Source organism: Bos mutus, chromosome 25 (genome assembly GCF_027580195.1).
Source record: "Bos mutus isolate GX-2022 chromosome 25, NWIPB_WYAK_1.1, whole genome shotgun sequence".
In the NCBI taxonomy this organism is placed as follows: Eukaryota; Metazoa; Chordata; class Mammalia; order Artiodactyla; family Bovidae; genus Bos; species Bos mutus.
Genome location: NC_091641.1, coordinates 334,879 through 362,028, shown reverse-complemented (window position 1 = coordinate 362,028; position 27,150 = coordinate 334,879). Strand labels below are relative to the sequence as shown.

The 27,150-nt window shown below is 59.9% G+C and overlaps 3 protein-coding genes across 5 annotated transcripts; 1 reads left to right on the top strand and 2 right to left on the bottom strand.

Moving 5' to 3' along the window:
• Positions 1 to 511: 511 nt before the first annotated feature.
• On the bottom strand, positions 512 to 4,142 carry SPACDR (sperm acrosome developmental regulator). 2 transcript variants are annotated; one of them, XM_070363180.1, is made up of 3 exons: positions 3,852 to 4,142; positions 2,817 to 3,143; positions 512 to 982 (listed from the first exon to the last, which is right to left on the bottom strand). In XM_070363180.1, the coding sequence occupies exons 1-3, from the start codon at positions 3,891 to 3,893 to the stop codon at positions 749 to 751; spliced, it is 603 nt and encodes a 200-aa protein (XP_070219281.1). In that variant the 5' UTR covers positions 3,894 to 4,142; the 3' UTR covers positions 512 to 748. The 2 variants fall into 2 exon arrangements, with proteins under 2 accessions (XP_070219281.1, XP_005893213.1); XM_005893151.2 differs by lacking the exon at positions 3,852 to 4,142 and adding an exon at positions 3,423 to 3,817.
• Positions 4,143 to 4,697: 555 nt separating this feature from the next.
• TSC22D4 (TSC22 domain family member 4) lies at positions 4,698 to 15,581 on the bottom strand. Its single transcript, XM_070363179.1, has 5 exons — positions 14,931 to 15,581; positions 13,317 to 14,433; positions 10,895 to 11,061; positions 5,814 to 5,862; positions 4,698 to 5,373 (listed from the first exon to the last, which is right to left on the bottom strand). Exons 2-5 carry the CDS (start codon positions 14,157 to 14,159, stop codon positions 5,164 to 5,166), a joined length of 1,269 nt encoding a protein of 422 aa, XP_070219280.1. The 5' UTR covers positions 14,160 to 14,433; positions 14,931 to 15,581; the 3' UTR covers positions 4,698 to 5,163.
• A 2,366-nt stretch (positions 15,582 to 17,947) lies between these two features.
• On the top strand, positions 17,948 to 26,286 carry NYAP1 (neuronal tyrosine phosphorylated phosphoinositide-3-kinase adaptor 1). 2 transcript variants are annotated; one of them, XM_070362474.1, is made up of 7 exons: positions 17,948 to 18,103; positions 19,339 to 19,490; positions 20,968 to 21,326; positions 21,817 to 23,331; positions 24,199 to 24,414; positions 24,624 to 24,733; positions 25,228 to 26,286. In XM_070362474.1, the coding sequence occupies exons 2-7, from the start codon at positions 19,423 to 19,425 to the stop codon at positions 25,501 to 25,503; spliced, it is 2,544 nt and encodes an 847-aa protein (XP_070218575.1). In that variant the 5' UTR covers positions 17,948 to 18,103; positions 19,339 to 19,422; the 3' UTR covers positions 25,504 to 26,286. The 2 variants fall into 2 exon arrangements, with proteins under 2 accessions (XP_070218575.1, XP_070218574.1); XM_070362473.1 differs by having other exon boundaries at positions 24,196 to 24,414.
• The last annotated feature ends 864 nt before the right edge of the window (positions 26,287 to 27,150 follow it).

Here is a 27,150-nt window from a genome sequence, read left to right as displayed (position 1 = left end):
GTAGTTTTCGGTAGCTCTTGGCGGGAGCGGGGTCAGGGGGTGGCCGCCGGCCCTGATGCGTGTCCGCGGCTGTCAAGTGCGGGACCCTGACCCTCGCTGTGGCCCGGCCCAGGAAGGCCGGAGAGGCAGAGCAGTGGGCTGGCTGCGGAGGCGGAGATTCCAGCGCGGTCTTGTTCGGCGAGGGGCCTTGGACAAGCCCGGTAGCATCTGCAACAGTCAGTCTTGCAGGATTTCCAGGGAGAGCGCGGGCTCAGCACCCGGTTCCCAGCGTGTGCTCAATGAACCGGTGCCGATACCTGGTACCGTGACAGGCGGGACAGAGTCCCCAAAGGCCTTCAGCCCTGAGAAGCATGTGGACCCAGGGCCAGACCCCCCTCCACCGCCACACCGCGGCCCCCCAGCAGGTCCAGAGATTACTCCCACACGTGTCCAGGCTGGAGCCTCAGGCACCCTCTCATATCCCACCCAGGTTCCCCTCGTGGCCTCTGGCCACCCACAAACACACTACATCTACTCGGAAATATCTGATATTATTTCCCAACATTTTGATAATTCTTTTTACAAACTGAATAAAAGGAATGAAGGGGAGTGTATGTGGGACCCCCCCCGGCCAGGCCTTCAGGTCTTGATGAGAGGTGACAGTGTGACAACTTCTCCTCACTCACAATTCCTGGCCTGCTGCTCTAACCTCTCCCATCAACCTTACTTAAGAGTGAGGTGGGGGCTTTCTGAGGATGTGGGGTTCCCCCTAGAGGGGACTCCGGGCATCCTGTTTCAGACCCTGAGCTGGGTCGGGCTGGGGGCCCATGTGGGCCCGGAGGTGGCGCCGGCGTCGTCTCTCCTGCCGGCGGGCCAGCTGCCGCAGCTGCTTCCGGATGGCCCAAAGCACCAGGTACACTTCCCGCAGCATCGCAGCCTCTCGCGACTCCAGGGGGGACCGGGTCTTCATCTGGGAGGCAACTGAGGTAGAACTCACAGATGACTGTGAAAGAGAGAAGATGAGCACAGGTGAACAGCGTGGTCTAGGGAGAACCTGCTGGTGAAAACACCTGCAGATAAACAGCAAGGCTTGTTTAATACCATCTCTTCTGTCCGGCAACAACTTGGGTACCGCCTCCTCCAGGAAGCCTTCTGGGGCTATCTCTACTCTCGGGTTTGCCCTGTTACACCACGTATTATACACGATTTGTTCTGTGGACTCATCTGTTTTCAATACCAGCATGCAAATTCTTGGAAGCCAGGGACCATGTCTGACCTACCTTTGAGTCCCCACTAGAGTTCCAGGGAGAAATGAAGGACAGTCTCCAACCCAAAGCTCTCTCCTGAACTCAGGCCTGTATTTCCCACTGCCTCCTAGACATCTCCCTGAAGATATACTTTGACACCTCAACTTATCCTGTCCCAATGCCCTAAACTCGCCACTCTCTTCCCTCAGTCGGCTCTGCTCCCAGTGAATGGCTCCAGCCTGCTTCGACCTCTGTCTGTCCCTCTCCCCTCACCACCACCCAATCAAGCACCTGGCACAACAGTTCTACCTCTTAAATATCCCTCCAACCCATTAGTTTGTTCTACCTGATGCCTCCCTCCCCATCCAGAACATTCTTCCCTGCTGACCCGAACTGCAGCACCTCCAGTGGGTCTTCCTGCCTCTCTGCTCCTGGCCCCTTCTGACCTCCCTCCACAGGGTGCCGGGTGAACTTTTATTTTATTTTTTGACTGCGCTGAGCAGCCTGTGGGATCTTAGTTCCCCAATCAGGGACTGAACCCAGTTTTCAGCAGTGAGAGCTCCGAGTCCTAACCACTGGGCTGCCAGTGAATTCCCAAGGTGAACTTTTAAAAATTATTATTAATGTAGTAATACATTATTCAAAACCAAAATAAACTTACTTGGTAGTGAGCTAGACATTTCCCTTTTTAAAATTAATATTTTGACTTTGAGATCATTGTAGACTCCCATGCACTTGTGAGAAATGAATTCCTTATTCTGTTTACAATAGTAAAATCTTTTGTAAAGATTTTCCCTGGTTTTCCCTCAGTAGTAAAATCTTTCAGATCTCTAGTTCATAGGATATTGACATCAATACAATCCAGGATCTGCATTTTTCTCGTATTTCCCCAGCTCCACTGGCACTCATTTGTGTGTTGTTCTGTGTTGGATTCTACCCAATTTTATATCCTCGGTGCATGTTCATGTATCCAACGACCATAGTGAAGATACAGGAGATTTCCATCCACACAAGGATTCCTCATGTTGCCCTTTTATAACCAATACACCTCCCCCAACTCTCTCTCTGTAGCACAGCCCCTGGAAACCACTAAACCACTCATCGGGTCACCATTTGTCTAATTCTGTTATTTCTGGAATGGTATATAATGTAAGTGGAATCATAATATATATATATAAGCTTTTGGATTTGTTTTCACTCAGCATAATTCCCTTGAGAGCCATCCAAGTTGTATGTATCAATATTGTTCCTTTTCATGGCTGAGCAGCATTCCAGAGTATGGATATAGCGAAGTTTAACCACTCATTCTTTGAAGGACATGTGGGTTGTTTGGGGCTATTATAAATCAAGCTGCTATGAACATCATGTACAGATTTTTGTGTGAACATAAATTTTCATTTATCTGGGATAAATGCCCAAGAGTACAGTCACCAGGCCATACGATAATTGCATGTTTAGTCTGATAAGAAGTGACCAAACTGTTTTTCCGGTGTGGCCACACCATTTTACATTCCCACCGGCATGAATGAGCAAGGGGGACCTGGGAGGGGAAGGAGGGGCTGCTGGGGACAAAGGGGACATAGTGCTGACCTTCCAGCTGCACATCTGCCAGCCAGACTGCAGGGCGGAGGCCATGAGCATGGAGACGGACTTGACGGCCGCCTGGGGCAGCTGCAACAGTGATCTCCGACGGCGACCCGCCTCCACCGCAGCCCCATCCATGGTGGTCTTGGCTAACAGGCAGGGGTCAACCACCTTGGGGGACACATCCATCTTGGAGACCTTAGCCTCCTTGCGGGGTTCAACCAACTTGAAAGTCTCAGACACCTTGAAAGCCTTCTCCGCCTTCAACTCATTTTTCTTGGAGTCAGTATGATCCATGATGACTGACTTAGCTTTGTGTTTCCAGAAGAAAACCTACGAACCAAGACAGGGAGAGGAGGGACAGAAGAGAGGAGGCAGAGCAAGAGAAAACTGTCAGGAGAAGGGAAGGCCCAGAGGAGAAGGGGCAGCTGTGTCCTGGCCTCCCCGCCAGCTATCCCATCCCTCACCTCCTCCCTCCCCGGCTTGTCTGGCCACCGGAGGCCAGGAGGGGCAGGAGGCCAGGTGAGGGAGTGGGGGGTTTCTGTGACCTGGAGGTCACTGATCAGCATCCCCCACCCCAGCATGTTGGGAGAAAGGGGCTCTGAAACTTACCCAGCGGCTAATCTTTTGCCAAATCCATCGGAAGAACTTAATAACCACCGCCATTTCTCCCGCTTACACGAGCCCCAAGAAGGGGGCAGAAATAGCATTTAGTTCAGTGGGGACGGGGAGGGGAGAGGCTGCAGGCCAGTGGCCGCCACCTAAGGGGTCTCTGGGGAACTTCAGGCACAGCAGTGAAGAAAGAAATAGGAATCCAGGAGGAAAGATCCCCACAGTGAGTAATCCTAGGCCCTTCCTCCCCTCCCTGAGACAGGGAGAGGAGACAATAGTGGATGAGAACCCAGAGGGCGAGAGAATTCTAGACCATTGTGAGAGTCTGCCTGGCCCTGACCCCAACCCCCGAGGCCCTTCCAGGACCCCCAGAGCCAATCCCTGTGCCCTCGACCCTCTTTCCCCCAAATCCAAGGAAGGGAAACTCACAGTTAGTGAACACATCCCTGGAGCTCCTAGGGCATTTCCCATGTATGAGCCATGTAACCCCTCCCAGCTGCCCTTCAGGTAGGCATTCTTGTCAGGGCCATTTCACCCAGGAGGAAGCTGAGATTCGGGGAAACCGGGAGAGCCTGCCGAAGTCGTAAATCTAGGGAGCCACAGGGCAGGGAGTCCAAACCCCAAGTCAGCCCCCAGGATCCCGCGCTCGGTAGGTCTCCCCGAGTTCAGGCCGGGGCCCTCCCGAGTGGCGGCTGCTGCTTCCCTGCCTCTCCACTAGATGGGGTCCTTCTCCCCACCTGCCTCTTCCGCCTAGGACTGGAGCTGAGGCTGTCAGGGAGGGGCCTGCTCACCCGCAGGGCCCTAGCGTCAGCCAGCTGGGGGTGGAGGCCACGGAGACTGGCCAGGCCTGGCGAGGGCATAGTGTGCCCGGGGAGCCTGGCCCACACCCAGCGTTGAGACAAGGGGCCCATTCAGGGCCCCCCGCCCCGCCCCCAAGCAGCCACCCGGATCCAGCCCGCAGAGGGGACACGCTGGGAAGCTGGGGGGGGAGGATCCTGCACAATCACCAAAGGCCCCATTGTTCCCCTGTCCCCCACCAGCACGTGGGCCGACGCGCCCCCCTTCCCCACTCCCTCTGCCTTGCCTGGCCTGCCCCTTCCCAGGACCCAGGCCGTGGGCTCCCTTTTCCTCCCACATCTCCACGCTGAGCCACCTTTCCCCTCCCCGGCCCGGCAAGAGCTTCAGAGGAGCCCACAGCCTGTTTTTCTCCCACAAGTGGAAACTGGTGGTGCTGGTCCCTATCTGGGCGCAAGCAACACGATGCCAACCTCCAGATTCAAGTTTCTTCAGATTTTTTAATTATAATTATTATTTCAATAACAACCTGAATCCCAGAACTTCCAGATACACTGTCCGTCCTCCCTCTCCTGGCAGAGGAGAGGGGGGGCGCGCTCCAGGGAACAAGGTGGGGACGGCTGCCAGGGAGCCTCCAACTCCCCCAAGCCATCTATCGCCGGGGGTCCCGGAACACTGACAGCTGGGAAGGGAGGAGGGGGGCTCCGCCCAATGTCCCATCCCGATGCCCTCCCTCCTCTGTCAATGTGCAGGGATGCCCCAGCCCAGTCCCTGGGCATTGCAGGGACATCAAGGAAGGGTGGGGCTAGGCCCCTTCTCAGCCTTCGACTCCCATCCCCGGGGATCAGGGGGCATTAAAGCTGCATAGGAAGAGGGGGCAGGCAGCTGGCACAAGGCCTAGCAGCTGTGGTGGCCCCCCAAAGGCACATTGTGAGGGAAGGGAGGCTCAGACTGAGGGCCCGTTGGGCGCTGGGGGTCCAAGCCGGGGGACCCCCGAGGAAGGCAGCTGCGCCAGCTGCTCGGGGCTGGCCAGGGCACGTAGCAGTCCGTTCTCCTGCTCCAGCGCCGCGTTCCGCTCCGCCAGGTCTCGGATCTGCTCCTTCAGCACCTCCACCTCCTCCCGGACCGCAAACATGAGGTGGGACTTCACCAAGTCCTGGGGGGTCCAGGGACAGGCAAAGAAATGTCAGGGGCCCCAGGCCACCACCCCACCCCCAGCCCCTGCCCAGTGCCTTGAGGAGGTGGGTGTTAAGAGATGCCCCTGCTCCCAGATGACGGGGGAGTGCTGGGGAAGAAGAAGTCAGCCAGGGAAGGGGCAGGGTGTGGGGGACGGGGGTGGGTAAGGATGCTGGACAGAGGCAAGGTCAGGGCTCAAAGACAGAGATGGGGGCCTGAAGCAGGCTAGGAACCAATGTATGTTGAAGGTTCAGGTGGAGACAAGAAGGGGTGGAGGATCCAAGGGAACCCAGCTGGGAGCAGGTTGAGCAGCTGGGAGTCAGTATATCCCTAATAATGGAGGGGATGGAGCTTCGGGGCTGGGGCCTGGGCATCAGCACGCGGACCGGGACCTGCTGGGATCAAGATGGTTTCTCTTACCATGGCTTGTTCGATCTTGTTGTCAATGCCAACCAGGCTTCCGGAGCCACTGGAGAGACACAGGGAGATGAGAGGTGAGAAGGAAGGGGTGCCAGGCCAGGTGTCTGGACAGCCCAGCCCACTGCCTTCCAGGTGCTTCCTCGGCGTGGGCTCTGGCCTCCTCCACGAGCCCCATTCGCCGCAGCCTCCCACCCAGACCCCTGCCTGTACCTGTGACAGTAGAGAATCAGGGACAGGAGGGTTTTGTCCATCCCCCGGCGGGGTGAGGGCCGCTGCCCGGGCCCCCCTAGGCCCCGGTGGGGTGGGGGTCCAGATGCCCCTCGGATGGGGGATGCTCCCCGAGGCGAGCAAGGAGAAGAGACACAGCCCCTTTTCCGGGGAGGTGCTGGAGCCATCCCCACCACTCGGGTCTCATAGGAGGATACCAGGGACTTGACAGACACCCCTGGCTGGGCCATGCCCGAGGGGAAAGGGTCCTCAGGCCTCCCCAGAGGGAGAGGGCTGCAGCAGAAGGACCGCCTGGGGGGCTCAAAGCCCCCCGGGCAGAGCAGAGTCTGGCTGGTGCCAGGCAGGCAGAAGGGAGACAGTGCCTAGGGGGTGCTGGCGTGAAAGATATACACCATCCCCCAGGGCAAAGCCTGGCTGCTATTGGCTCCTCAGGGACACGGGGACCCCCTCCCGCCCGCTCCATGGTGGGCGGGAATTCCCAGACACGGTCAGCGCCAGTGTCCCCTTCTCACCCTGGCACCAATCCCAGCACGGAGGGGAGGGGGCCAGCTGAGGACAGTCAGCTGGTGGGCCGAGTCGGGGGAGGGGCTGCGGGGCCAGAAGCCTGGGTCAGGGAGGGCTGTGAAGGGCGTGAAGGGGGAGCCTGGCCCTGGGAGGCCTCTTCCCACCTCTGACCCCATCCTGCCCCCTCCGGGTGAACACTGGCCTCCCTCAAGGCCTCAGCTGCTCTCGGCTGGGAGGTGAGAAAGAGAGTGGAGGTGATGGGGTGGGGGGGGGTCTCTGATGTGCATGTGGTCTCCCTTGGACTAGAAGCATCTCCCTGAAGCACGAAGGCCACATCAGGGGTGGCCCCTGGGGCCCAGCCAGAGGGTGCCCCACAACTCCTACTGTGAGGGTGAGGAGGAATGGGAAAGGTTACCACAGCAACAGAAAAAGCCTGAAAGACAAGTACCAGCCTATGGACCTGGAACCCGGGTCTGGTATCTGGGATCTCGGAGGGAGCGAGAACTTAAGAAGAGGTGGGAAGGGGAGGCTGGAGGTGGGACCCTGGGGAAGAGGTGCAGGTGCTTTGAAGATTCCTGGGAGCTGATGGCAGGGAGGGGAGAGCAGGTCTGGCTGCAGTTTACTAAGTGGCCACCAGAGGTCGACTCAAGCCTGGCTCAATGGTCCCCAGGGCCAAGCTCTGGGTCCCAGAATCTGGCTCTCCCCCAAGCTGGTCTCTCCATGGCCCAGGGCCTGCACTGTCCTTTGCGCCCTGTCCTCTCCTCGAAGGCTCCCTCTCCTCACCCCGTGGCTCACCACCCACCCTGTCAGCTTCTGCCTCAGCCGCCTCAGCCCTCCACCCATACCCACCTCCCACTCCAGTACCGCAGGAGCCCCGATCCTGACCTCTGGCCCCCAGCTTCGCCCCTCTCAGGGAAAGGTGGCCCCGATACCCCCATATGCTGAATGCCTCACCCTTGTGCTCCCTTGTCAAGCCCTCTCTCCTGGTTGTCAGTTCCAACTTGCTTCCCCGTGGGGGGAATTAGCACTCAACCCAAGGTGACCCTTGCATGGGGCCCTGCAGCCAGGAAGAGAGCACGAGGGCACTGGGAATTTTCCATTTCCCATCCAAGGTCTGGGTGCGGAAGCCGCTGACAGGTGGAGTAACCAACAGGGTGACCAGGCCTGCGAGGGCAGGATAGGGTGAGGTAGGGGAAGGACATCTGGGACACTCGGGGTTGGCGGGGAGAGGACAAGATTAAGAGCAGAGGAAGGGCCAGCCGGCTGGAGCATCTAAGCAGTTTTCAAGGTGTTTCAAACCAAGACACCTGGGTGGAGACTGAGCCATCAAAGAACCCCCACCCTCAGCAGTACACAGAGACCAAAGAGGGGCAGATCCGCAGGAGTAGGAACACTGGCCTTGCCTGGCGGACGCTCAGTAAAGATGCCAAGTAAGTTGTTCCTTCTTGCCAGAAATAAAGGAAAAATACAACAATAAACATTTGTTGGCTGATAGATGATTATCTCCTGTTTGTTTGTCTAGTGCTGGAGAGGTTTTGACAGCACTTTCCACTGGCACTTTCTAACATTAGCATTTCAAGGGACCAGGACTCTGGCAACCCAAGTCCTCCCTTTGAGAACCCCCGAGTGAGGGACCGCTGGCACTGTGCTGGAATTCCTGATCAGGGTCTGGAGTGGGAGGCTTGAAGTTGATTGGATGGGATCAGCCTTCACCACAAGCCCCCAAAGCAACTTTGTGTGAGTCAGAATAAAATCCTTCAAAACACTTATTGCCATCTTCTCGAAAACTGTCATGACTTCAAGTGTGAGTGGTGCCCCCTGGAGTTGTGCAATACATAACAGGGGACTCTGGCCCTGCAGGACTCAGGTCCTGGGACAAAGATAGCAGTAGAGGCTAGTCCTTCTTTTTGAAGGTCAAACAAACAGCCTCAAAATGAGGATCGGAGGAAGCAACTGGACACCTAGGAGAGTGGGGGGGTTTCTGATGCTGAGGACAAGGGCCAGCCCTGCTTCCTCACCGTGTTTTGAGGAGCCCCCAGGGGCTGGGCCAGAGGCCAACCAAGTGGCATCCGGCTGCCCTGTCTACACTCCCTCCCAGATCTGTGGTGCCCCTGGGGTGGGGCCAGGCCAGGGAGTGGAGGATGGCTCCTTGCCTGGATTGGGAGAGCCGTCTCTGCCTCTATCCTGGAGAGAAAGGGCATCCCAGAGATGGCTATCTCCGCCTCTCCTCTTGGGACACAGGCATTTCAGTAGGAGAGTGGAGAGAAAGTGGCTTTGGGGGCCGACCCAGGCTCCGACAGCAGGCCTGCCACTTACTAGCGGGGTGACTTTGGACAAGTTTCTAAAACCTCCGTCCTCGGAGTCTCAGTTTTCTTCATCTAGCAAAAGGGATCATGGAGTTGCTCTTAGAATTATGTGAGATAAGAAGTAGCATCTGACCCCAAGGAAGCACTAGATAAACAAATGCACCATTTATTTCCTGAGTTCCTAGAATTTATTCCTTGTAATACTCGGATCCCCCATGCTGGCCATCTACCCAACTATCCACCTATCCCCTCATCCATCCATCCATCCATTTATTCAAGTACTTTTCAGCCTCCAGGCCCTGTTGGGGCAGGAAGGTTCTTGCAACCCAGGAGCATGTGAATAGTTTGATTTCACCATGCACCCTCTGTTCTCCCATCCCCAGATTTCTAGAATGGTCAGGCACCCCCAACTCCCCACCTGGGATTCAGACACTTAATATGCCAGCCCACTCTCCCTAATCAAAAGGGAGGCCCCATGCCACTCATACACCCTGTTCTGCCAGCTCCAGGCACACCAGAGAATGAGGTGGGGGCTACACACCCCATTCCAGGGGGCCAAGGAGGTAGTCCAACCCAAACCCGCTGGCCCAGCAGGGTGGAGCAGGAGGGGCTGGGCTGGGCCTGAGCCCCAGAGGCTTGGAGCTCAGCAGGGTAAAGTGGAGGCTGGGAGGCAGACCGGTCAGACTGGGGTGTTTGAGGGGGTGGGACAGTGGGAGGAAGGGAGGGAGGAACAGCCCAAAAGAATAGAGCTCAGGAGGCTTCTGGAAGCAGAACTTGCTAAGAGAAAGTAGGAGGCTGGCCTCTGAAATCAACAGAGGTGGAGGAGGGAAGGGAGCCCTCCGTGCCAGCAAACCTCCCAAGTGGGAGTGGGAGGGGGAGCGGGTGGGAAGCGCTGAGAATAGCAGCCATGAGGGCAGGTGACTCTCCTGGCCGACCTCGCACCTCACTCATTCCCTAGAGGAGGGTACCCAGAGGTGGCCCGACCCACCCCTGCTCTGTCCCCCATTCTCCCGTCAGCCCTCCGTCCCACTGGCTATCACCCCTTCTCTTTCCTCTCTGCCCCACCTCAAACACTCAGTCCCTGATTCAAGGAGGGGGGGCACCACTTGAGTGCAAGTCAGGAAGGACAGACTCCCCTCTGGAACAAGTCCCCTGGCAGCCACAATGCCCTGCCCCTTGGTGGCCTCCAAACAGGAAGTCCCTCCCCGCAAGGGCTTCAAACAGGAAGTCCCACTCCTCCTCCAAAATCAAAGTGGCGACTCCCTGGCCCCTTTCCTGGGCTCCTGTCAGTCCACAGCCAGAAGGCAGTCGCTTGACCATCCGACTCGCCATTTTGTCCCTCCCCTTTTGGTTTGCTGACATTTCTATGTTGAAACCTGGCCCTCAGAACAGGAAGTTCTGCCCACCGTGCCATGAACGGGACACTCTCTCCTGAAGGGCAAACCCCAGCAGATCCTGCTCTCCTGTGCCTTCCCTGTGACCAACAGCCAGCCTCTCCACAGCTCGGGCTTGGCCTTGGCCTCTGGGAAGGGCTCAGAGTCCAGGGTGACCCTAGTGCAGAGAAGAGAAACTTAGGGACCTGCTTTCTTGGTACCAGAGGTCCTGGGGCCCTGAAGTAGTCTGCATGGAGTCCGAGGATGTCACCTCTACGGTCAGGAGTCCCACTGCCCTTGGGAGGGGGGGGGGAATGGGGAGGAGACCAACTCCCCATTCTGGTCTCCTGCACAGTTGCCAGTAAATTCTTAGGGTTGGCCAGATGATCGCTAAATCTGCAAGAGCTCTGGAATTTGACAACAATGACTCCCTTCAAACTCAAAAAAAAAGTCTACTATTTGACAGTCTTAAGCCAGGGAGTCCCACCCAGCTCTCTCCACAGAGAGGGGAGTAGGTCTCAAATCAGCTTTGCCCAGTGTCATGCCCAGGCCGGGCTTCTCTGTTTAAGAAGTCCTCTCCAAGTTCAAGCTGGGGGGAAGGACACCTACCAGGCAGTTTCCCCGCGGTTATCCCAGGTGCTGGGTGTGGGGGGAGCCAGAGACCACCTACCTATCATCATCGCTGTCCAGGTGGCCACTGATGGCCAGCATGGAGCGGGCGAAGTTGAGGCTCTGGGCAGCCACTGTTCCAAAGGGGTCTGGAGACTTGTGAACCAGACTGGCATCGGGGAAGAAGTAGAGGGCTGGGGAGCTGGGGCGAGAGTCGACTGGGGGCACCTGGAGACAGACAGGTAGGAACCGTCACATTGAGCAAGAGAAAGGATCCAGCCACCTTACAACTTGCCTAGTGGTCTTCCTCCCGCCCCAGCTCTCCCCACACACCCTCTCTGTCTTCTGAGGACACAGGAGTCCTTCCCCCACAGACCTCCTTTCCCCTGGCTCTGGGGAAAGCACTGGGTAGGTACTAGAGGCAAGGGAAACAGGGACCATCCTGAGGACTGGGTTCACTGGCTTCCAAAAAGTGGCTCATGGGGTATCACAGAGGGGCTCTGGTCTGCCCTCCAGTACCCTTCCCCCACCTAAGCCAGGACCCCTAATCAGAGGCTAGTCAGAGAGTGTGCCTTCTGTCACCTGACTTCTTAAGGCGACTCAAACGTCACTTCCTCAGAGGGGCATTTCTGCATCCTTTGACTCGTGAGTTCCACTAAACTGTTCTTTTTTTTTTTTTATAGTCCCTACTATTATCTGAAATAAAATTATTTTTGCCTCTCTGCTGCTGGAAGGTAAGCTCCAGAGGGCAGAGCTTATAGTTTGTTCAATAGCTATTTGTAGAATGAATGAATCCTCAGAAACTGGTCCTCCGCCTCCTCCCTGCTCACCCCTCCTCCGCCCATTTTAGTCTCTCCTCTCAAACTTCTAGGGACTCAGGTGAAGTTCTGCTCCTGAGCTCGGGGGCTGGTGGGGGGAGAAGTTGCGGAGACGGATGGAGGTGGAGCCTGGGCGTGGACCCACACAGCCCAACAGGCGCTAGAGGTGGCTGCAAAAGGGCGGGGGCCACAGGAACAAGACGCCTCTGTGAGGCCCCAGGAGGCCCCAGCTTCTCGGAAAAGTCAAGAACAGAGAGTCCAAGGTGGTTGGCCGCACTAAACAGAGGAAGGGGGCCCGGGTGGTGCCCCCGGCCCTCCTTCAGGCCCCTGTTAGAAGCAACCCAGGGAGAAGAGGCCTGGGGGAGTGGAGATGGAGAGAGACTTGGGGGCAGGGAAACAGCAACATGGATACCTACATGCAGGAAGAGATCAGGGCATGGGGGAAGGAAAGGGAGCTGGGGGCACAGAGGGGAGAGGGACAGGCCCAGGGGACGCTCAGGCAGGGCTCAAGGATAGAGAGCCGAGGCTAGGGGCAAAGGGGGCTTGCTTTGGAAGCGTGTGGGGAGAGGGACCAGTAAAGGACACACATCTTCTCCCCTGGGGTAGGAACTGAATGAAAGAACTCAAGAAAAGTGGGGGGGCGGCATGAGAGATGTGAGTTTGAGGCCAGGAGGGGGTGGGGGAGCCGGTCCTGACTGGTCCTGACAAGGCCCAGACACACAGTCGCAGGTTATTTTTACACTGTGGTTTGTGCCCAAGGCCAGGAAGGGGAAAAGTTCTCATCCTCACACTCCCTGCCTTGCGTCCAAGGTGTTATTTTCTCCTTCAGGACAGATGCATCCAACAGCCCCCCCACCCCGGCTGCCCACCCCCTCCACCCCCAAGGACCCAGGCATCCTGCCTCCCAGCCCAGACTTGTTCCTCTTCTGGAGGCAGCAAGCAGAATGAGCAAAGGATTGAGCCCTTTCTTGGCCGCCTCCCACCTCTCTCCAGCTCCACGGTGGCCACCCCCAGTGATTGATCTTGGAGAGGCTCAGACAACTGGAGGTAGAAAGGATAAACCAGCCCAAGTTCCACCCTTGTAACAGGTTCCCTCACCCTCACCCAATTCTTCAATGTCTTGGGACAAAGCTAGAGATGGGGCTGGGAGGGTGGCTAGTGAAAAGAAAGAAGATCCCCTTCCCCAACTGGAGAGGGGACTGCAGAGGAGAGATTTACAGCAGAGCGCCTACTTTTTCTCTTGTCCCCCAACCTCAGCAGCTTCCAGAGGCCCAACTACCCCAGCACTGCCTGGGGTCTCCACCCTCAAAGCCTGAAGAAGTAAGACCAAGACAGAAGGTGAAGGCCAAAGTGAGGAGGCCACATCTCCACGACAGACGGAACTGGGCTACGTGGAGATGGACACTCAGGTCAAAGGCAACACACGGAAGGCCAAAGAGAAAGAAACGACAGAAAGTGGGGAAGAGGGAGCCTAAGAGAGAAAACAGGGCCACGTAAGGAGCAGGAATGGGCTTCCAAGTGAGATGGCAGGAAGAAAAAAGACGGGCAGTCTGATCTGACAGGGACTGGGGAGCAGGCAGAGGTCAGTATAGAAGGTCAGTATAGAAGTGGGGGCCAAGCACCGCCCCTTGGGTGTCTGCCCAAACCCTGGAACCCAGCTCTTACCTGTCCCATCTCCTCTGGAGCAACCAACTCCATTCTCAGCCGCAGGGCTCCATCCTTCACACGGGACAGTGGAGGGGTCCCCGCCGCCGCTGCCGCCGCCGCAGAACCTCCTGCCTCTGCTTCTACCCTCAAGGTGGGCAGGGGCGTGGCAGCCCGGGAAGGGCCCGCGCTATCCGCGGTCCCGGGCTCTGGGGGGCGCTGCTGGGGTGGGGAGGCCGACAGTGGGGGTGTCTCCACCTTGGCCTTGCCGGGCACTGCCAGCTGGCCCAGTCCCCCGGTGAAGGAGCGGGCCTGAGGTCCAGGGGAGGTGGGGGGCGGGCGGAGCCAGGAGGTGGGGACCTGAGACAGGCCTGGCTGTGGGGTAGGGGCGCCCAGGCCCAAGCTGGCCAGCTCCAACCTGGAATCCAAAGATCTGCCCCCGTTGCCCCCTGAGGCCCCTCGAATACCCTCCAGGAGCCGGCTGAAGCTAGGGGGCTCCAGGTCTCTCTCGTAAACATCCACACATGTCCAACGGCCTCGGCGATAAGGCTCTCCCAGGCCTTGGGGCAGCTTCACCACCCGGAAACGGGAGGCGGGGGCCCCAGGCGGCGGGGAGCCATTCCGGGGGGTGCTCTTGCCCCCTGGCTCGGGGTTGGGCTCCCCATTGGGCAGGCGGGGTGGGGGCCCGGTGGGGGCTGGGGCTGGTAGCCCAGTGGGGGCTGGGGCTGATGGCCCGGTTGGGGCCGGCGGCCCAGGGGGGGCCGGCAGGGCAGGGGCATCTGAACCCCCTGGGCTCCCCGGGCCCTCGTAGTCCAAGGTGACGCTGGTGATTTGGAAACTACTCTTCTTCTTGCCCCCACTCATGGTGTCTGGGGCTCAGGACTGGGCCAAGGTGGGCAGGGGGTTGGTGGTGGCTCTTCAAGGGGCTCAGGCACCCCTGGAGCAGGGGGGCCACATGGCGGGGACATCAGGGCCCCTGCGAATGTCTGGGTCCGACATGGCAGGAGGGCCTTCCGGGAACTGGGGGGTGCCTGGCTGGTGAAGGGAGAACAGGGCAGGGGAGGCTGCGGGAGTGGGGGGGCAGGGGCAGGTTTTTCCTGCTGCTGTCGTTGCTGAACTCCAGAGCTGAGTTTGCAAACTAGAAAGAGAAGAGAGAGAGAGAGAGAGAGAGAGAGTGTGTGTGTGTGTGTGTGTGTGTGTGTGAGAAAGCAGTGGGCAGGCCACCTCTGGGGCTTCCTCTCTGGGGAGCAGAATGGGGGAGGAAGGGGAAACCGCCAGACACCCGAAGACAAAGACAGAAATGACAGAGACCTGAGCAGAGGGAACAGAAATGACAGAGAACCCGAGCAGATCCGGGCGGGAGCAGAGAGCAGGAAGAGGCAGCAGCTCAGACCCAAAGTTGGGCATTTCTCCCTGGGATTCAAACTCGTGCGAACCCAAGTCGTTGCAAGAGCAAGGGCTCCCAGGTCTGGGTGAACAGGGGTGAAGCTGCTCCTCAGCCCAGCCAGGCCTCGGGGGGGCCTGTGCTGGGCCTCCGAGCGCTCCCCCAGCACCACCCCCCAACCCCCCGCACCCCAGCTCTCCTATCCCCCGGGAAGGCTCTGCCCCGGTGCCCCTCCCAGCCTAGAGCCCTACCTCTCGACGGCGGCCACCGAGCTGGGCCGGGGGTTCCGGCCGCCTAACGTGTGGGACTGTCCCTTCCCCAGGGCCTCCTTGGCCCCAGCAGCGCGGGGTGGGGGGGGCGCGTAGGCAGCGATTAGAGGCTGTCGGGTTCTCTTCGGGGGCCGCACCTCGCCCCGCAAGGCATCTCCGTGGAAAGTTTGCTGTCCAGAAAAGAAGGAACTCCCGCCTCCTTGGCGGAGCTCAGGCGCGGCCTCTGAGGTCCCCAGGCTCGGCCGACTGAAGCGAGAGGGGGGCGGCTCAGCCCCCTCCCCCCGATCCCGCAGGTGCTGCCGCCTCGGTGGTCGTCGCGGCGACAGGCCCTCCCAAGTCTCCTCCCGCGTGGCACCGATGGGTCTCTCTCCGCTCCTCTCGGTCTTTTTCTTTCTGGGCTGTTGACAACCCCCACACCAGGAAGTCCTGCCTCCTCGGGCCTGCTGACTGCTCCTCTCCTCCTCCTCCTTCCCCTCTTCCTCCCCTTCCTCCGCCCTCTCTCGCTCCTGGGGCTCCCGGCCAGCTGGCCCGGGGCCAGGTCTGCCACCGCCACTGCTGGTGCAGTTGCCGCTGCCGCCGCTGCTGCTGCTGCGGGGGCCCCGGGACAGGCTGCCTTAACCCCACACCTGCTGGGCCGCAGCCCAGCGCTTCCTCGGAGGGAGGGGCCGCGGAGGACGGAGAGAAAGGGGGAGGAGTCTGCGGGGAGGCCAGGGATTCCCTTACTCGTAGGCACTTGCTGCCATTGGCCTACGGACGCGCGGAGGAGTGGGGAGGAACTCAACCAGGGTTCCGCCGGGTGTCTGTCACCCCATCAGCGCCCAGTAAATGGTTCTGGTGCTGCTGCAGCTGCTATTGTCGTATCTTCTCTGGCTTTCACAGTAACCGAACGAGGGAGATACCGTTTTTCTCCCCTGCTCTTATTTTTTCAAGTGGATCTTTGTGGCAATTTTCAAACATGCCCCTACGTAGAGAGAACGATAAAAGGAACTCCTAAAGGACCCGAGATGCAGTTTCGACAATTCTCAGCTCACAGCCGAACTTGTTTCATCTATACCCTCAAAATCTTTCGTGATATTGTGCTGGAGTATTTGAATCAAACCCCAAACATCGCACTGTTCCTCTTGTTAGATGTGGAAATGGAGACCCAGGAGGTTCAAAAAGACTGTCAGTGGTGGCGCAGGGACACTTCTCACTCAGGTGTGTCCTTGTCTGGCTCCCTAGATAGGGAGAAACCACGAAGACGCGCTAAGGAAGGTGCTGACTTGCATTTTCTCTACCAACCGCTGTTCACACATGAGCACACATACAGATGTGCCCGCCTGGAGGAGGAACCTGGCTGGCCACAAACCCTGACCCTTTCCCACCCCCACCTCTCACCCTTCCCATCCCCTGCTCACTATGGAGAATCCACACACACTCATTAAGTGCCTACTGTGTGCTTGACGAGACTGAGCCACCAACACTTTCATCTGCTTGGCAACATTCTGAAGGGAACTGTTTCAGCAAAAGCAGGGTTTAATGACCACATCTGCTGCCACTCCCAGGTTGGTCATATGGAACTCTTTCCAAGCATATTAAAATTCTTCATATTTGTCCATTTCACATAATTAGCTCATGGATTCTCAAAACAGCCCAGGGCAGACATGGGGTGAGTTTTGAGCTCCAGTGTCTAAGCTGAGGAAACTGAGGCTTGGGTTACTTGCCCAAGGCCTAGCATTTGACGCCATTGAGACTAGCTGACCCGTCCTTCCTTCCTCAGGTTAGCTCATGGAAAATTTTAACCACCCTTTAAGCAAAAACAAAACCAAACCCCTTCCCCCCAGTTTATATATTTCTTCTTTATCTCTTTGTTAACATGCATCTGCACTCCTTTCTCTCTCTCTTCATGGCAACAACGGCTACCACAGCCAGATCCCGAGGCCTCCCAAGTGGTGAGGTCCAGGAAACAGCCTCCCACACAACCCCTCACCCCACTCTCTCCCCTCTGGCAAAATTCACAACACAGCCCCGCGGCTCCGCCCCCAGAGCCTCCTTCCTTCTGCGATGACTAGCTACAAACTATTCAAACTTATCTTTGAATCCTCCCCTTCCCACCAACTCAGACACTTGGCATCAACTTAGGCTCCTCCGTGTCTACAGTCCCAGGGACATTGATGGTCTTTGTGGAAATGTTTGTTGAGTGAATAGATAAAAGTTTATTCACACCAAAGTGTGTAAATATTGAAACCATAGTTACGTATTTTGATGTGTTAACTCTCCCAGGGGCATTTATAATGCCCTCTATTAAATGTGGGGCAATTTACGACTTACAAAGCTGTATTCATGATTTGGTGGAGTCAAAGGTTACTGGGAGGATGACTTGGGCCATGGGGGCGTATGGGCGGAAGACGTTAGCCCAGGCGGTGAAACAAGGTCTGGACTCCTGGGAAGCTGCAGGGATAAAGCGATGAGCACCCAGCGAAACAGCCTTGCTGCCCTCCCTGTACCTGGGGGGGGCGGCTGGAAGACGAGGCGCGGACAAGGGAGCACGCCCCCTGCTGGACAAAGACGCGGATGGCCCGGCTGCCGACTCTCAGAGCCCCTCCGCCCGGAAACCGGCCCCCCCTGCCGGCCTCGCCGCCTCACTGCACTCCGGGCCCCGCAGCCGCAGCCTCGCCCCGGCCGGACGCGGGGTGCGCACCCGGGGAGCGCCAGGCGCACGGGATACGCGCGTGTGTGCAGGCCCCGGGCCGCCGCTGGGGGGCGCCGCTGCGCGCGGCACCCTGCACCCCCGATTGCTCCGCCGGGGCCTTGGACACCGAACCCAGCGCGGCCCGGCTGGGCAGGGGCGAGGGGCGGCGAGGAGCGGACGCCCCAAAGCGGGGGCGCGCTGGCTCCGGGTCCCCCAAATCTCCAAGTGCCCCCCGCGGGCTCCGCTGGGTCCATGCCCCCTACTCCAGCCTAGCGGCACAGCGCAGCCCCGGCGCTCCCACTCCGTCCTCGGAGGGTGTGGAAGGGTGGGTTTGGGGCCGGGGGCGGGTCTGGGGGCGGACCCGGAGGCGGGGCTGTCTCTGCGGCAGGGCCCTGTTCGGCTCCCCCCGGTCTCTGTCTCTCCTCCTCCCTCCTCCAGCTCCGGGCGGAGCCCGGCATGGGGGGGCCGGCGCCCGGCAGGCCAGGTACGGTGATGTAGAAATTGGGGAGGCTTGGTGCGGGGAGGTGGGATGGGGGGACAAGGGAGGAGTGGCGGGGCGAGAGACGGAGAAACCCAGGGTAGCAGGACAAGGGGAAGGGGAGGGGTGCCCGGGAACCTGGGGCCTTCGGATGGAGAGGGGGATGAAGCTGACCAGGTTTGGAACAGACAGGGGAGGGAGAGGACAGCAGTGAGGAGGGGCGCCCAGGAGGAGAGGCGAGGCTGAAGGCGCAGAGGAGAGTGTGTTTGGGGGAAGGGAAACCGGAGCAGGTATGGAGGCCGCCGCTCCGAAGGCAGCTACGGGGCCAGACTGGAGACCCCCGGGTGAGAGGGAGGGGCGGAGACTGGGAGAAGGAAGCCGGGAGCCTCCCAGATCCTGGAGGAGGAAGGTGATTTGGGCCATCAGCGAGGGAGGCGGGGACGGCCGCTGAGGGGCCAGGGTACAGGAATAGGGGTGGATAGAAGCCCGGGCCCAGGCACAGGTCTGGCGAGGGGGTCAGCAGGGAATGGAGAGACATGGATGGGTGGTCTTGTAGGTGCCCAACTCAGAGTGCCCGCACCCTTTCTCCAGCGTCCCCGCCCTACCCCCATGACAACCCCCCACCCCCCAGACTCAGGTCCCAAGAAGGGGTAGGGAGTCTGACTGTCTCCCCCTTCCCCAGCCGGGTGCAGTGTAGCCAAGTAGGCCCCGGCATAACTCCTTGTCTATAGGTACGTCCAGTTCGGTGTAGCCGATCTGTGTGTGTCTGGAGGTCTGTGTGTGCTGTGGGTGTGTCGGGGTGTTTATGTCTCTGTGTCTGGCTGTTCTAAGTTGTGTTTACCTATGTCAGTTTGTGTGTCTGGTCCTCTGTTTGTAGAGATGGGGCCGTGACCCGGTGGTTTGTGTCTGAATGTGTGTGTGCGCGCCTGCAGGGCTGCTGTAGGTCTGTGGGGCCTGTCTGTGTGGCGGATCAGGCTGGATTTACAGGATGGGGAGCTGTATCAGTCTGATCACTCCAGAGTGTGTTTTTGTGGCTCTGACACCTTTGTCAGGGTGTGTGACTGTATACATGTCTGTCTGTCTGTGGGTCCTGGAGGCGGAGTTGGGTTTTCTGTGCCTGCATCTGTTTTCCTCTCTCTGAGGACCCGAGTCACATCTCTGCTCCTTTCTCTCTCTCTCATTCATTCCTGGCCCCGACCCACCCCACATATTTCTTTTTTTCCTTTCCCCTCTCCACCAAGTGGATCCGGGACCCAGGGAGGGTCGCCCCCCGGGCCTGGTGGCACTGAGCAGGGCCCCCCAGCCCCCACCTCCTGCCCCACGACATGAACCTCCTCTACCGAAAAACCAAGCTGGAGTGGAGGCAGCACAAGGAAGAGGAGGCCAAGAGGAGGTAAGGCTGCAGCCCCAGAGTGCCCCCTCTTCTGTCCCACGTCCGCTCTCTCCTACCCCAACCCAGCCGGGCCACATCCCTCTCTGCCCTTCCTGAGCCCAGCAGCCTGGTCATCAGTCTGATCTCAGAGTCTGTGCTCAGTACAGAATTGCTGGAATTGCACACGCCCTGTCTCTGTCCTGCTCATGGCTCCTGGCTCCAGCCCCTGCCCTGGCCTCTGAGGGGGCTTCTGGCTCAGGGGCCCCCTGTTGGCTCTTCCCAATCCCCAGAGGCCCAGGTCACTCCCTCCTGATCACCTCTGGCCTGTGATCTCCTCTCTGACAGTGTGGGGCTGGCTCTTGGTTCCCCTGTCACCTGACCTTGGAAGGGGCAGGCCCTGCTGCCCTCATGGTCCAGGATGGAGTCATTTGAGGGGCACCAGAGACAATCCACTTGGCCCCTTCCCAGTGACAGGACTGTGTGTGTGTGTGTGTGTGTGTGTGTGTGGTGGGGGGACATGCAGGCTGGGCCCTGCAGAAGAGCCAGGGCTTGGAACTGACACCCCCCACACACACTGCTCGCCCCCTCCCCTTGTCCCCCCAGGGACCTGGCACCTGCCCTCTCCTGTCTTGCTCCCTTCTCTTCTTCACTCCGCATTGATGGCACAGCCTCTTGGAGCCTGAGTCAGAGCCACCTCCTGGCTCCCTTCTCCCTCCTCGAAACTGTGGAGTTTAATTCTTGTTGTTAATTAGATTAATCAGAGCTATCACTGCAGTGATCTCTCCCTAATGAAGGGTTAGTAGACAGGGCCCTAATGAGAGCCCACCCCACAGCCGCTCGCCCTTCTTCCCCGCCAGCCGCCCCCCCTTTCACTGACACAGAAGCTCAGGGACAGTGAAAGGGAACTGGGGTGAGCCTGGGAGGGTAACAGAGGATGACAACGGAGGGAGAGGGAAAGAGAGAGAGAGAGAGAGAGAGGCAGGGAGGAAAAAGAGATCAGCTGGGGGAGGCTCTCCGATGATGCAGCGGGCAGTACAGTCTGGGCCTGGGAAAGGAGGCGCCCGCGTGGTGTGGGAGTGGAGGCCGCAGCAGCAGCCGGACATGAGGGGAGGCCAGAGGCCGGGCGTGGGCCCGTGTCAGAGGGAGAAGGAGCAGAGGTCGGGGGCAGGTGCATGTGCCACGCAGGGCTGTGCTGCCCCCGCCGGTATTTCTCTCCGACTGCGAGCCGTCCACATGTGCGGTGCCCACGCTGGGGCCCGCCAGCTCCAGGGATGCGCCCCTGCACAGGGCTCACCCCTTCTCTCATCCCTGTCCAGTCTCCTTCCCTCTCTCAAGGCCTCGGGATTAGACCTCTCCCCATCCCCACCCCGGCCCCCGCCCTCCTCCCTGGGAGGCCCCAGGGTTGCCCACTGCTCCTCCTCGCTCTTGAGGTGGAAGAGGAGCGGAAGGCCCAGGCCTGAGGCCCGACCCCTGCTCCCCTTGGGTCTTCTCTCCCCAGCTCCAGTAAGGAGGTGGCTCCCGCAGGCCCCGCGGCGGGGCCCGGGGCTGGCCCAGGGCCGGGCGTCCGCGTGCGGGACATCGCCTCGCTGCGCCGCTCCCTCAGGATGGGCTTCATGACGATGCCCGCCTCCCAGGAGCACACCCCCCACCCCTGCCGCAGCGCCATGGCCCCGCGCTCCCTGTCCTGCCACTCGGTTGGCAGCATGGACAGTGTGGGGGGCGGGCCTGGGGGGGGCAGCGGGGGCCTCACTGAGGACGGCGGCACCCGAAGACCCCCCGCCAAGCCCCGGAGGCACCCCAGCACCAAGCTTAGCATGGCGGGGTCGGGGGCAGAGACGCCCCCCAGCAAGAAAGCAGGTGAGACACCCCCCCCCCACCCCCTCCCCAGCCCCACGCGCCATCCCCGCCAGGGGGAACCGGGAAGATCCATTTCGGGCCAAAGGAGGCCTGCCTGCAGGGTTCATTCAGGGAAGAACCTAGGAAGTGGAAGGTTCCATTCTCACAGGGAATGTGGGGGGGTTCTTTTTTGGAAAGGCCTGAGATGAACCATTCAAGGGCAGGAAAAGCTCCTTGAAAAGTTCTTTCTTGGGAAAGGGGTGGCCTTGAAGGGCCTTGAGGGTGGGGGGCAGAATTGAGGGTGCGAGCTGCAGACTCTGGAAAGTTCTTTAGAAGGCGCCAAGGCCAACTGGTAGGAAAGGAACCCACTGGCGCTGTGAGTTGAGGAAAGCTGGGGGAAATGAAGAGGCAGAAATGTCCTTGTAGATGAGTCAAGAGGCCACAGTGGGTCTCCCCGTTTCCTTCCCCGACTGAGAACCTGGTGTCTCGTTCTCTTTCCCATCCTGCCCAGGCTCTCAGAAGCCAACCCCCGAGGGCCGCGAGTCAGGCCGGAAGGTCCCTCCGCAGAAGCCCAGGCGAAGCCCCAACACCCAGCTGTCGGTCTCCTTCGATGAGTCCTGTCCCCCAGCCCCCTCCCCTCGAGGGGGGAACCTGCCCCTTCAGCGCCTCAGCAGGGGCTCCTGTGTGGCCGGGGACCCTGAGGCGGGCGCCCAGGAAGAAGAGCCCGTGTACATTGAGATGGTGGGCGATGTCTTCAAGGGAGGAGGGCGGAGTGGAGGAGGCCTGACGGGGCCCCCTCTGGGGGGTGGGGGCCCAACCCCTCCCGTTGGCGCTGACTCGGACTCGGACGAGAGTGAGGCCATCTATGAGGAGATGAAGTACCCGCTGCCCGAGGAGGCCGGGGAAGGCCGGGCCAATGGGGCCCCTGCACTGACCGCAGCTTCCACGCCACACCAGCCTCACGCCCTTCAGCCCCACTCCCACCGCCGGCCAGCTTCAGCCCTCCCGAGCCGAAGGGATGGCACGCCCACCAAGACCACTCCATGTGAAATTCCCCCGCCCTTCCCCAACCTCCTCCAGCACCGGCCTCCGCTCCTGGCCTTCCCCCAAGCCAAGTCTGCTTCCCGAACCCCCGGTGACGGGGTCTCGAGGCTACCGGTCCTCTGCCACTCCAAGGAGCCAGCTGGCTCCACCCCAGCTCCCCAAGTGCCTGCCCGGGAGCGGGAGACGCCTCCCCTACCGCCTCCGCCTCCCGCTGCCAACCTGCTGCTGCTGGGACCCTCGGGCCGAGCCCGGAGCCACTCAACACCATTGCCGCCCCAGGGCTCTGGCCAGCCCCGGGGGGAGCGGGAGCTCCCCAATTCCCACAGCATGATCTGCCCCAAGGCGGCAGGGGCACCAGCAGCCCCTCCTGCCCCGGCTGCCTTGCTCCCCGGCGCCCCCAAGGACAAGGCCGTCTCTTACACAATGGTGTACTCAGCAGTCAAGGTGACCACGCACTCCGTCCTGCCAGCTGGCCCGCCCCTGGGTGCTGGGGAGCCAAAGACGGAGAAGGAAATCGCAGTCCTCCATGGGATGCTGTGCACCAGCTCGAGGCCCCCTGTGCCCGGGAAGTCCAGCCCCCACAGTGGGGCTCTGGGTGCAGCAGCTGGGGTTCTCCACCACCGCGCCTGCCTGGCCTCCCCACACAGCCTTCCGGATCCAACCACAGGCCCCCTGACCCCCCTCTGGACCTACCCAGCTGCAGCAGCTGGGCTCAAGAGACCCCCTGCCTATGAGAGCCTCAAGGCTGGGGGGGTGCTGAATAAGGGCTGTGGGATGGGAGCTCCGTCCCCCATGGTCAAGATCCAGCTGCAAGAGCAAGGGACAGATGGGGGGGCCTTCGCCAGCATCTCCTGTGCCCACGTCATCGCCAGTGCAGGGACGCCAGAGGAGGAAGAAGAGATGGGCGCCTCGACGTTTGGGGCAGGCTGGGCTCTGCAGCGGAAGGTCCTGTATGGAGGGAGGAAGGCAAAAGAGCTGGACAGTGAGTGAGGAGGGGGAACGGGGAGGCCTGGGGGATGTCTGTGATGATCTGGTGGAGGTGTTGAAGGGGTTACTTGGAAGCCACAGCTCATTGTCCTGAACTGGGAACTTTTCTGGGAGATCAGAGGGATGGGGACATGCAGCAGACTGAAGGGGTGAGGTCCCCGTGTGTTCGCTGACAGGGCAGGAAGACCTTGAGTGGGGAGGGGGCAGGATCTGGTCTCCTCCTCCGGTCCTGTCCTGCTCTGCTCTACTCCCCACCCCTCCCTCCACTGGGCTGCAGGGGTGTGTGTGTTTGTGAGTGTGCGCACACGAGGAGCTAAACACAGCTGCCTCCCAGCTGTTACCATGGCAACCCATCCAGACAAGAGGGAGAGGAGAGGGAGGCCCCTACCGTTGCCTGGCAACGCAATGCTCTGCCAGGCCTACTCAGAGATGAGCTTAGTTCACATGCAGCCCTTCCCCCAAGGCCCCCCTTGACATTCCCCCAGCTCAGAATTTGGGATTCTCCCCTCTCCTAGGGAAGAGCCCCCACTGCTCTCCACTTCAGAGATCATTCTGGCCCTGTAGGGGGCTGGAGGGGTTCTGAAGTTAAAGCTGGGGTAGGGGAGACCCCTCTGAACAGGGAAAAGGGTTTGGCAGCAGTAAATATCTACAATTCTCAGCTCAGGGGTGATGCCAGGGTTGGCATCCCTCCTGTGTGTGTGTGTGTGTGTAAAGTGTGATGTCGGGGCCCTCCCTTCCCAGCTGTGACCTGCAACGGGGCAATTCTTTGTCCTGGTCCAGCCAGGTCGTGGTGCGTGTAGCTGGGGGGACAGCAAGACCCTTCCCATTGTACAGCTTCTGAGCTCTCCTTGTTACCCAGCAGAGATCGAGGATGGTGCCCGGGCCTGGAATGGCAGTGCTGAGGGTCTAGGCAAGGTGGAGCGTGAGGACAGAGGCCCTCTGGCATCAGGGATCCCGGTGAGGAGCCAGGGGGCAGAGGGCCTTCTGGCCAGGATCCACCATGGAGGGGACCGAGGAGGAGGCCGCACGGCGCTGCCCATACCCTGCCAGACCTTCCCTGCCTGCCACCGCAACGGAGGTGACACTGTCTGCCCCCGCATGCAGATGGGGTGGGCTGGGGGAATCTCCCAGAGCCCCGGTCCTGGGCCCTACCTCCTAATACCAGGTCTCCATCCCCTCCTTAGATGAGGCTAGGGTCAGTCTGAAGGGGCCTCTCCTGTCCTCAGGTCATTGAGGGAGGGGAACCTGGCGCCCCCTTCCTTTCTCACCCTCAATCTTCTGCCTCAGACTTCACTGGAGGCTACCGCCTGGGGCGTTCCGCCTCCACCTCCGGAGTCCGGCAGGCCGCGCTCCACACCCCCCGGCCCTGCAGCCAGCCCAGGGATGCCCCGAGCCAGGTGAGGAGGGAGACCGGTTTGGGCTTTTTCTTTGTGAAGAAGCAGGTAGGGAAGAAGACCCTGGTGTGGGAAGAAAGGCAAGAGGTCAGGCTGGGGCCTTGGCACAGACTCACCAGCGACAGGAACGGATGGATGGAGAGCGAGGGGGTGAGGGTGAACCTGCATAGCCAGGCTGGCACCACTGGCCTCAGTGGGCCTTGGTGCCTTTAGAAAAAGACGTTCCCACGGTGGAAGGATTCGTTCTACTGGGAAGACAGTTTTTAAGAGGCAAGCCCTTCCTGGCAGGGACAGGCCTTGCCTGGCACCAGGGCGCAGGGGGAGAGGACAAGAGGCCTTGGGGGCAAGAGAAGACTCGTTTCTGGGCGACGCGTTGATCTTGGTGGGGTCTCGGCAGCGGGGTCGGGGCCTGGTGTCTCTGAGGTCCTTGACCCCCCTCATTCCATCCTCCCCCACCCCACCCCGTCGGGGGCCGGCGGCGGGAGGAGGGGGTGCAGACCCAGCCTGCGCTGCCGCTGCCGCTGCCGCTGCCGCTGCCGCTGCCCCTGCCGCCCCAGCCCGCCCGCGAGCGCGACGGCAAGCTGCTGGAGGTGATTGAGCGCAAGCGCTGCGTGTGCAAGGAGATCAAGGCGCGCCACCGGCCCGACCGGGGCCTCTGCAAGCAGGAGAGCATGCCTATCCTCCCCAGCTGGCGGCGCGGGCCCGAGCCCCGCAAGTCCGGCACGCCGCCCTGCCGCCGGCAGCACACGGTCCTCTGGGACACGGCCATCTGAGAGGGGCGGGGGGCCGGGGCCCAGGGGCGGGCGGGGCGCCCGGCTCTCCCGGAGACTGGCCTCGAAAGAGGGACACTTGAAGGACCAGGTGAGAGAGAGCAGCCGGGGAGAAGCCCCCGCTGCCCTCCACCCTAACCCCCGCCCCCCAGAGACGAGGAGTCGGCCGGCCCGTCGGGCTTGGGGTGCCAAGCCGCAAACCCCAGAAAAGTGAGGGAGGGGTTGCTTGAAGTTGGGAGTGAGGTCCTCCTGCTGCTCTCCCCTCTGAGCAAAGTAGACCTCCCCACCCCAGGCCAGCATGGGGGAGGAGGGAAGGGTCAGGGAGGAAGGGGGGGGCGGGTCAGCGAGGGACAGAGAGTGAGAGGTAGAAGGGGCTGTCTTAGAGAGTGGGGGAGGTGGTAATTATTTTGTTGTTTATTTCGGTCTGGTGGGCAATTCTGGGCCCGTCTGATCCACTCCTGAACAAGGAGTGGGGAATTGTGGGCAAGTAAAGGGAACCAAGTTGGCATTCTCCCCAGTGCCCAGAGGCCCCGCCATCCACGCTGTGCCCTCCCCGCCCCGTCCACTCCCCGCCAAGCCAGGGACAGACAGGTCTGGAGAGCAGTGGAGCCGCAGAAGGGAGGGGCTCTAAGAGTGGAGAGTCGAGTCGGGAGGGCCGGAGGGCTCATTCAGTGTTTACCGGTCGTCAGTATTGGGTAGTGAGCTTGGCCTGCTCTGAACCGGGCATCTTATTTAGCTCCAGGGTGAGAGTCTAGCACCAGGGATGGGCGGGATGATGGGGAAGGAGGGGAATTTTCGCGGGTGGGGGCGGGGGGGGGGGACGGGCAGGGTATTTATTTAAATTAAAAAAAAAAAAAAAACCCAGAAGAGATGTCAGGAACTTTTTTTTAATTCCTTTCTTTTCAGAAATAATATATTAAAAGACTAACGATCCTAGAAGTGGCTTCTTATATTTCAGTGCGCTCCGCCTTTTTTTTTTTTTTTACACCTGTTTTGTTTTCCCTCTTGCCCCTGGTTGGTGGGAGCTGGAGGTTGTGCAGGGAGGGTTATGGCAAGTGAGCGGGAGAGGTGCGGCTGGAGGTAAGTCTTTGGGAATGCCACCGTGCACTGACTCCGCAGACATTAACTGAGCATCTGATGTGTGCTGGCTCTGCGCCAAGGCAGCAGGAACATTCTGACTGAAGCCTGCCCTCCAGCAGCTTGTAGTCTGTTCAGGGGTATGAGATTCCTGACAATGCTCCAGGACTAAGAGAGGGAGAGGGCTGGACTCTTCTGACAAGGCTTCCTGCACAGTGCACCTAAAAGTACAGGTAAGGTTTGGATGAGCAGGGAGAAAGTCCCAAGCTTACAACATGACTGTCTGTGGGGCTGGGGTGGGGACAGCAGTTTTGTTTAAATATGCAGATGGCAGTGAGTCAACCTTGATGAAGCTGGTGCAGAAAGAGGGGCCTCAAAGCCCAAGAGGCTGGTCCTCAAGAAGGAATCCAGGGAGGATGATTACAAAGAGAGCCTCAGAGAATGGAGGGCAAGGGACAGATGGCAAGATGCAGCTGAAAGAAAACATCCTCCGGTTAGAGATGAAGAAGCTGCAGGGGGAATCCATGAAGCCCTAGGTTGGCGCTCAGATGACTGAGGAAATGGTCAGCTTGA

Coding starts and splice junctions, on each gene's coding strand:
- TSC22D4 (XM_070363179.1), bottom strand. CDS start 14,159: ATGAGTGGGGGCAAGAAGAAGAGTAGTTTCCAAATCACCAGCGTCACC. Junction 5,863..10,894: donor CTGGACAGCGATGATGATAG/GTAGGTGGTCTC, acceptor GTGTCTCTCCAG/TGGCTCCGGAAGCCTGGTTG. Junction 5,374..5,813: donor ACAAGATCGAACAAGCCATG/GTAAGAGAAACC, acceptor TGGACCCCCCAG/GACTTGGTGAAGTCCCACCT.
- SPACDR (XM_005893151.2), bottom strand. CDS start 3,476: ATGGCGGTGGTTATTAAGTTCTTCCGATGGATTTGGCAAAAGATTAGC. Junction 3,144..3,422: donor GGCAAAAGATTAGCCGCTGG/GTAAGTTTCAGA, acceptor CTTGGTTCGTAG/GTTTTCTTCTGGAAACACAA. Junction 983..2,816: donor GGCAGATGTGCAGCTGGAAG/GTCAGCACTATG, acceptor TCTCTTTCACAG/TCATCTGTGAGTTCTACCTC.
- NYAP1 (XM_070362473.1), top strand. CDS start 19,423: ATGAACCTCCTCTACCGAAAAACCAAGCTGGAGTGGAGGCAGCACAAG. Junction 19,491..20,967: donor GAAGAGGAGGCCAAGAGGAG/GTAAGGCTGCAG, acceptor TTCTCTCCCCAG/CTCCAGTAAGGAGGTGGCTC. Junction 23,332..24,195: donor GAAGGCAAAAGAGCTGGACA/GTGAGTGAGGAG, acceptor CTTGTTACCCAG/CAGAGATCGAGGATGGTGCC.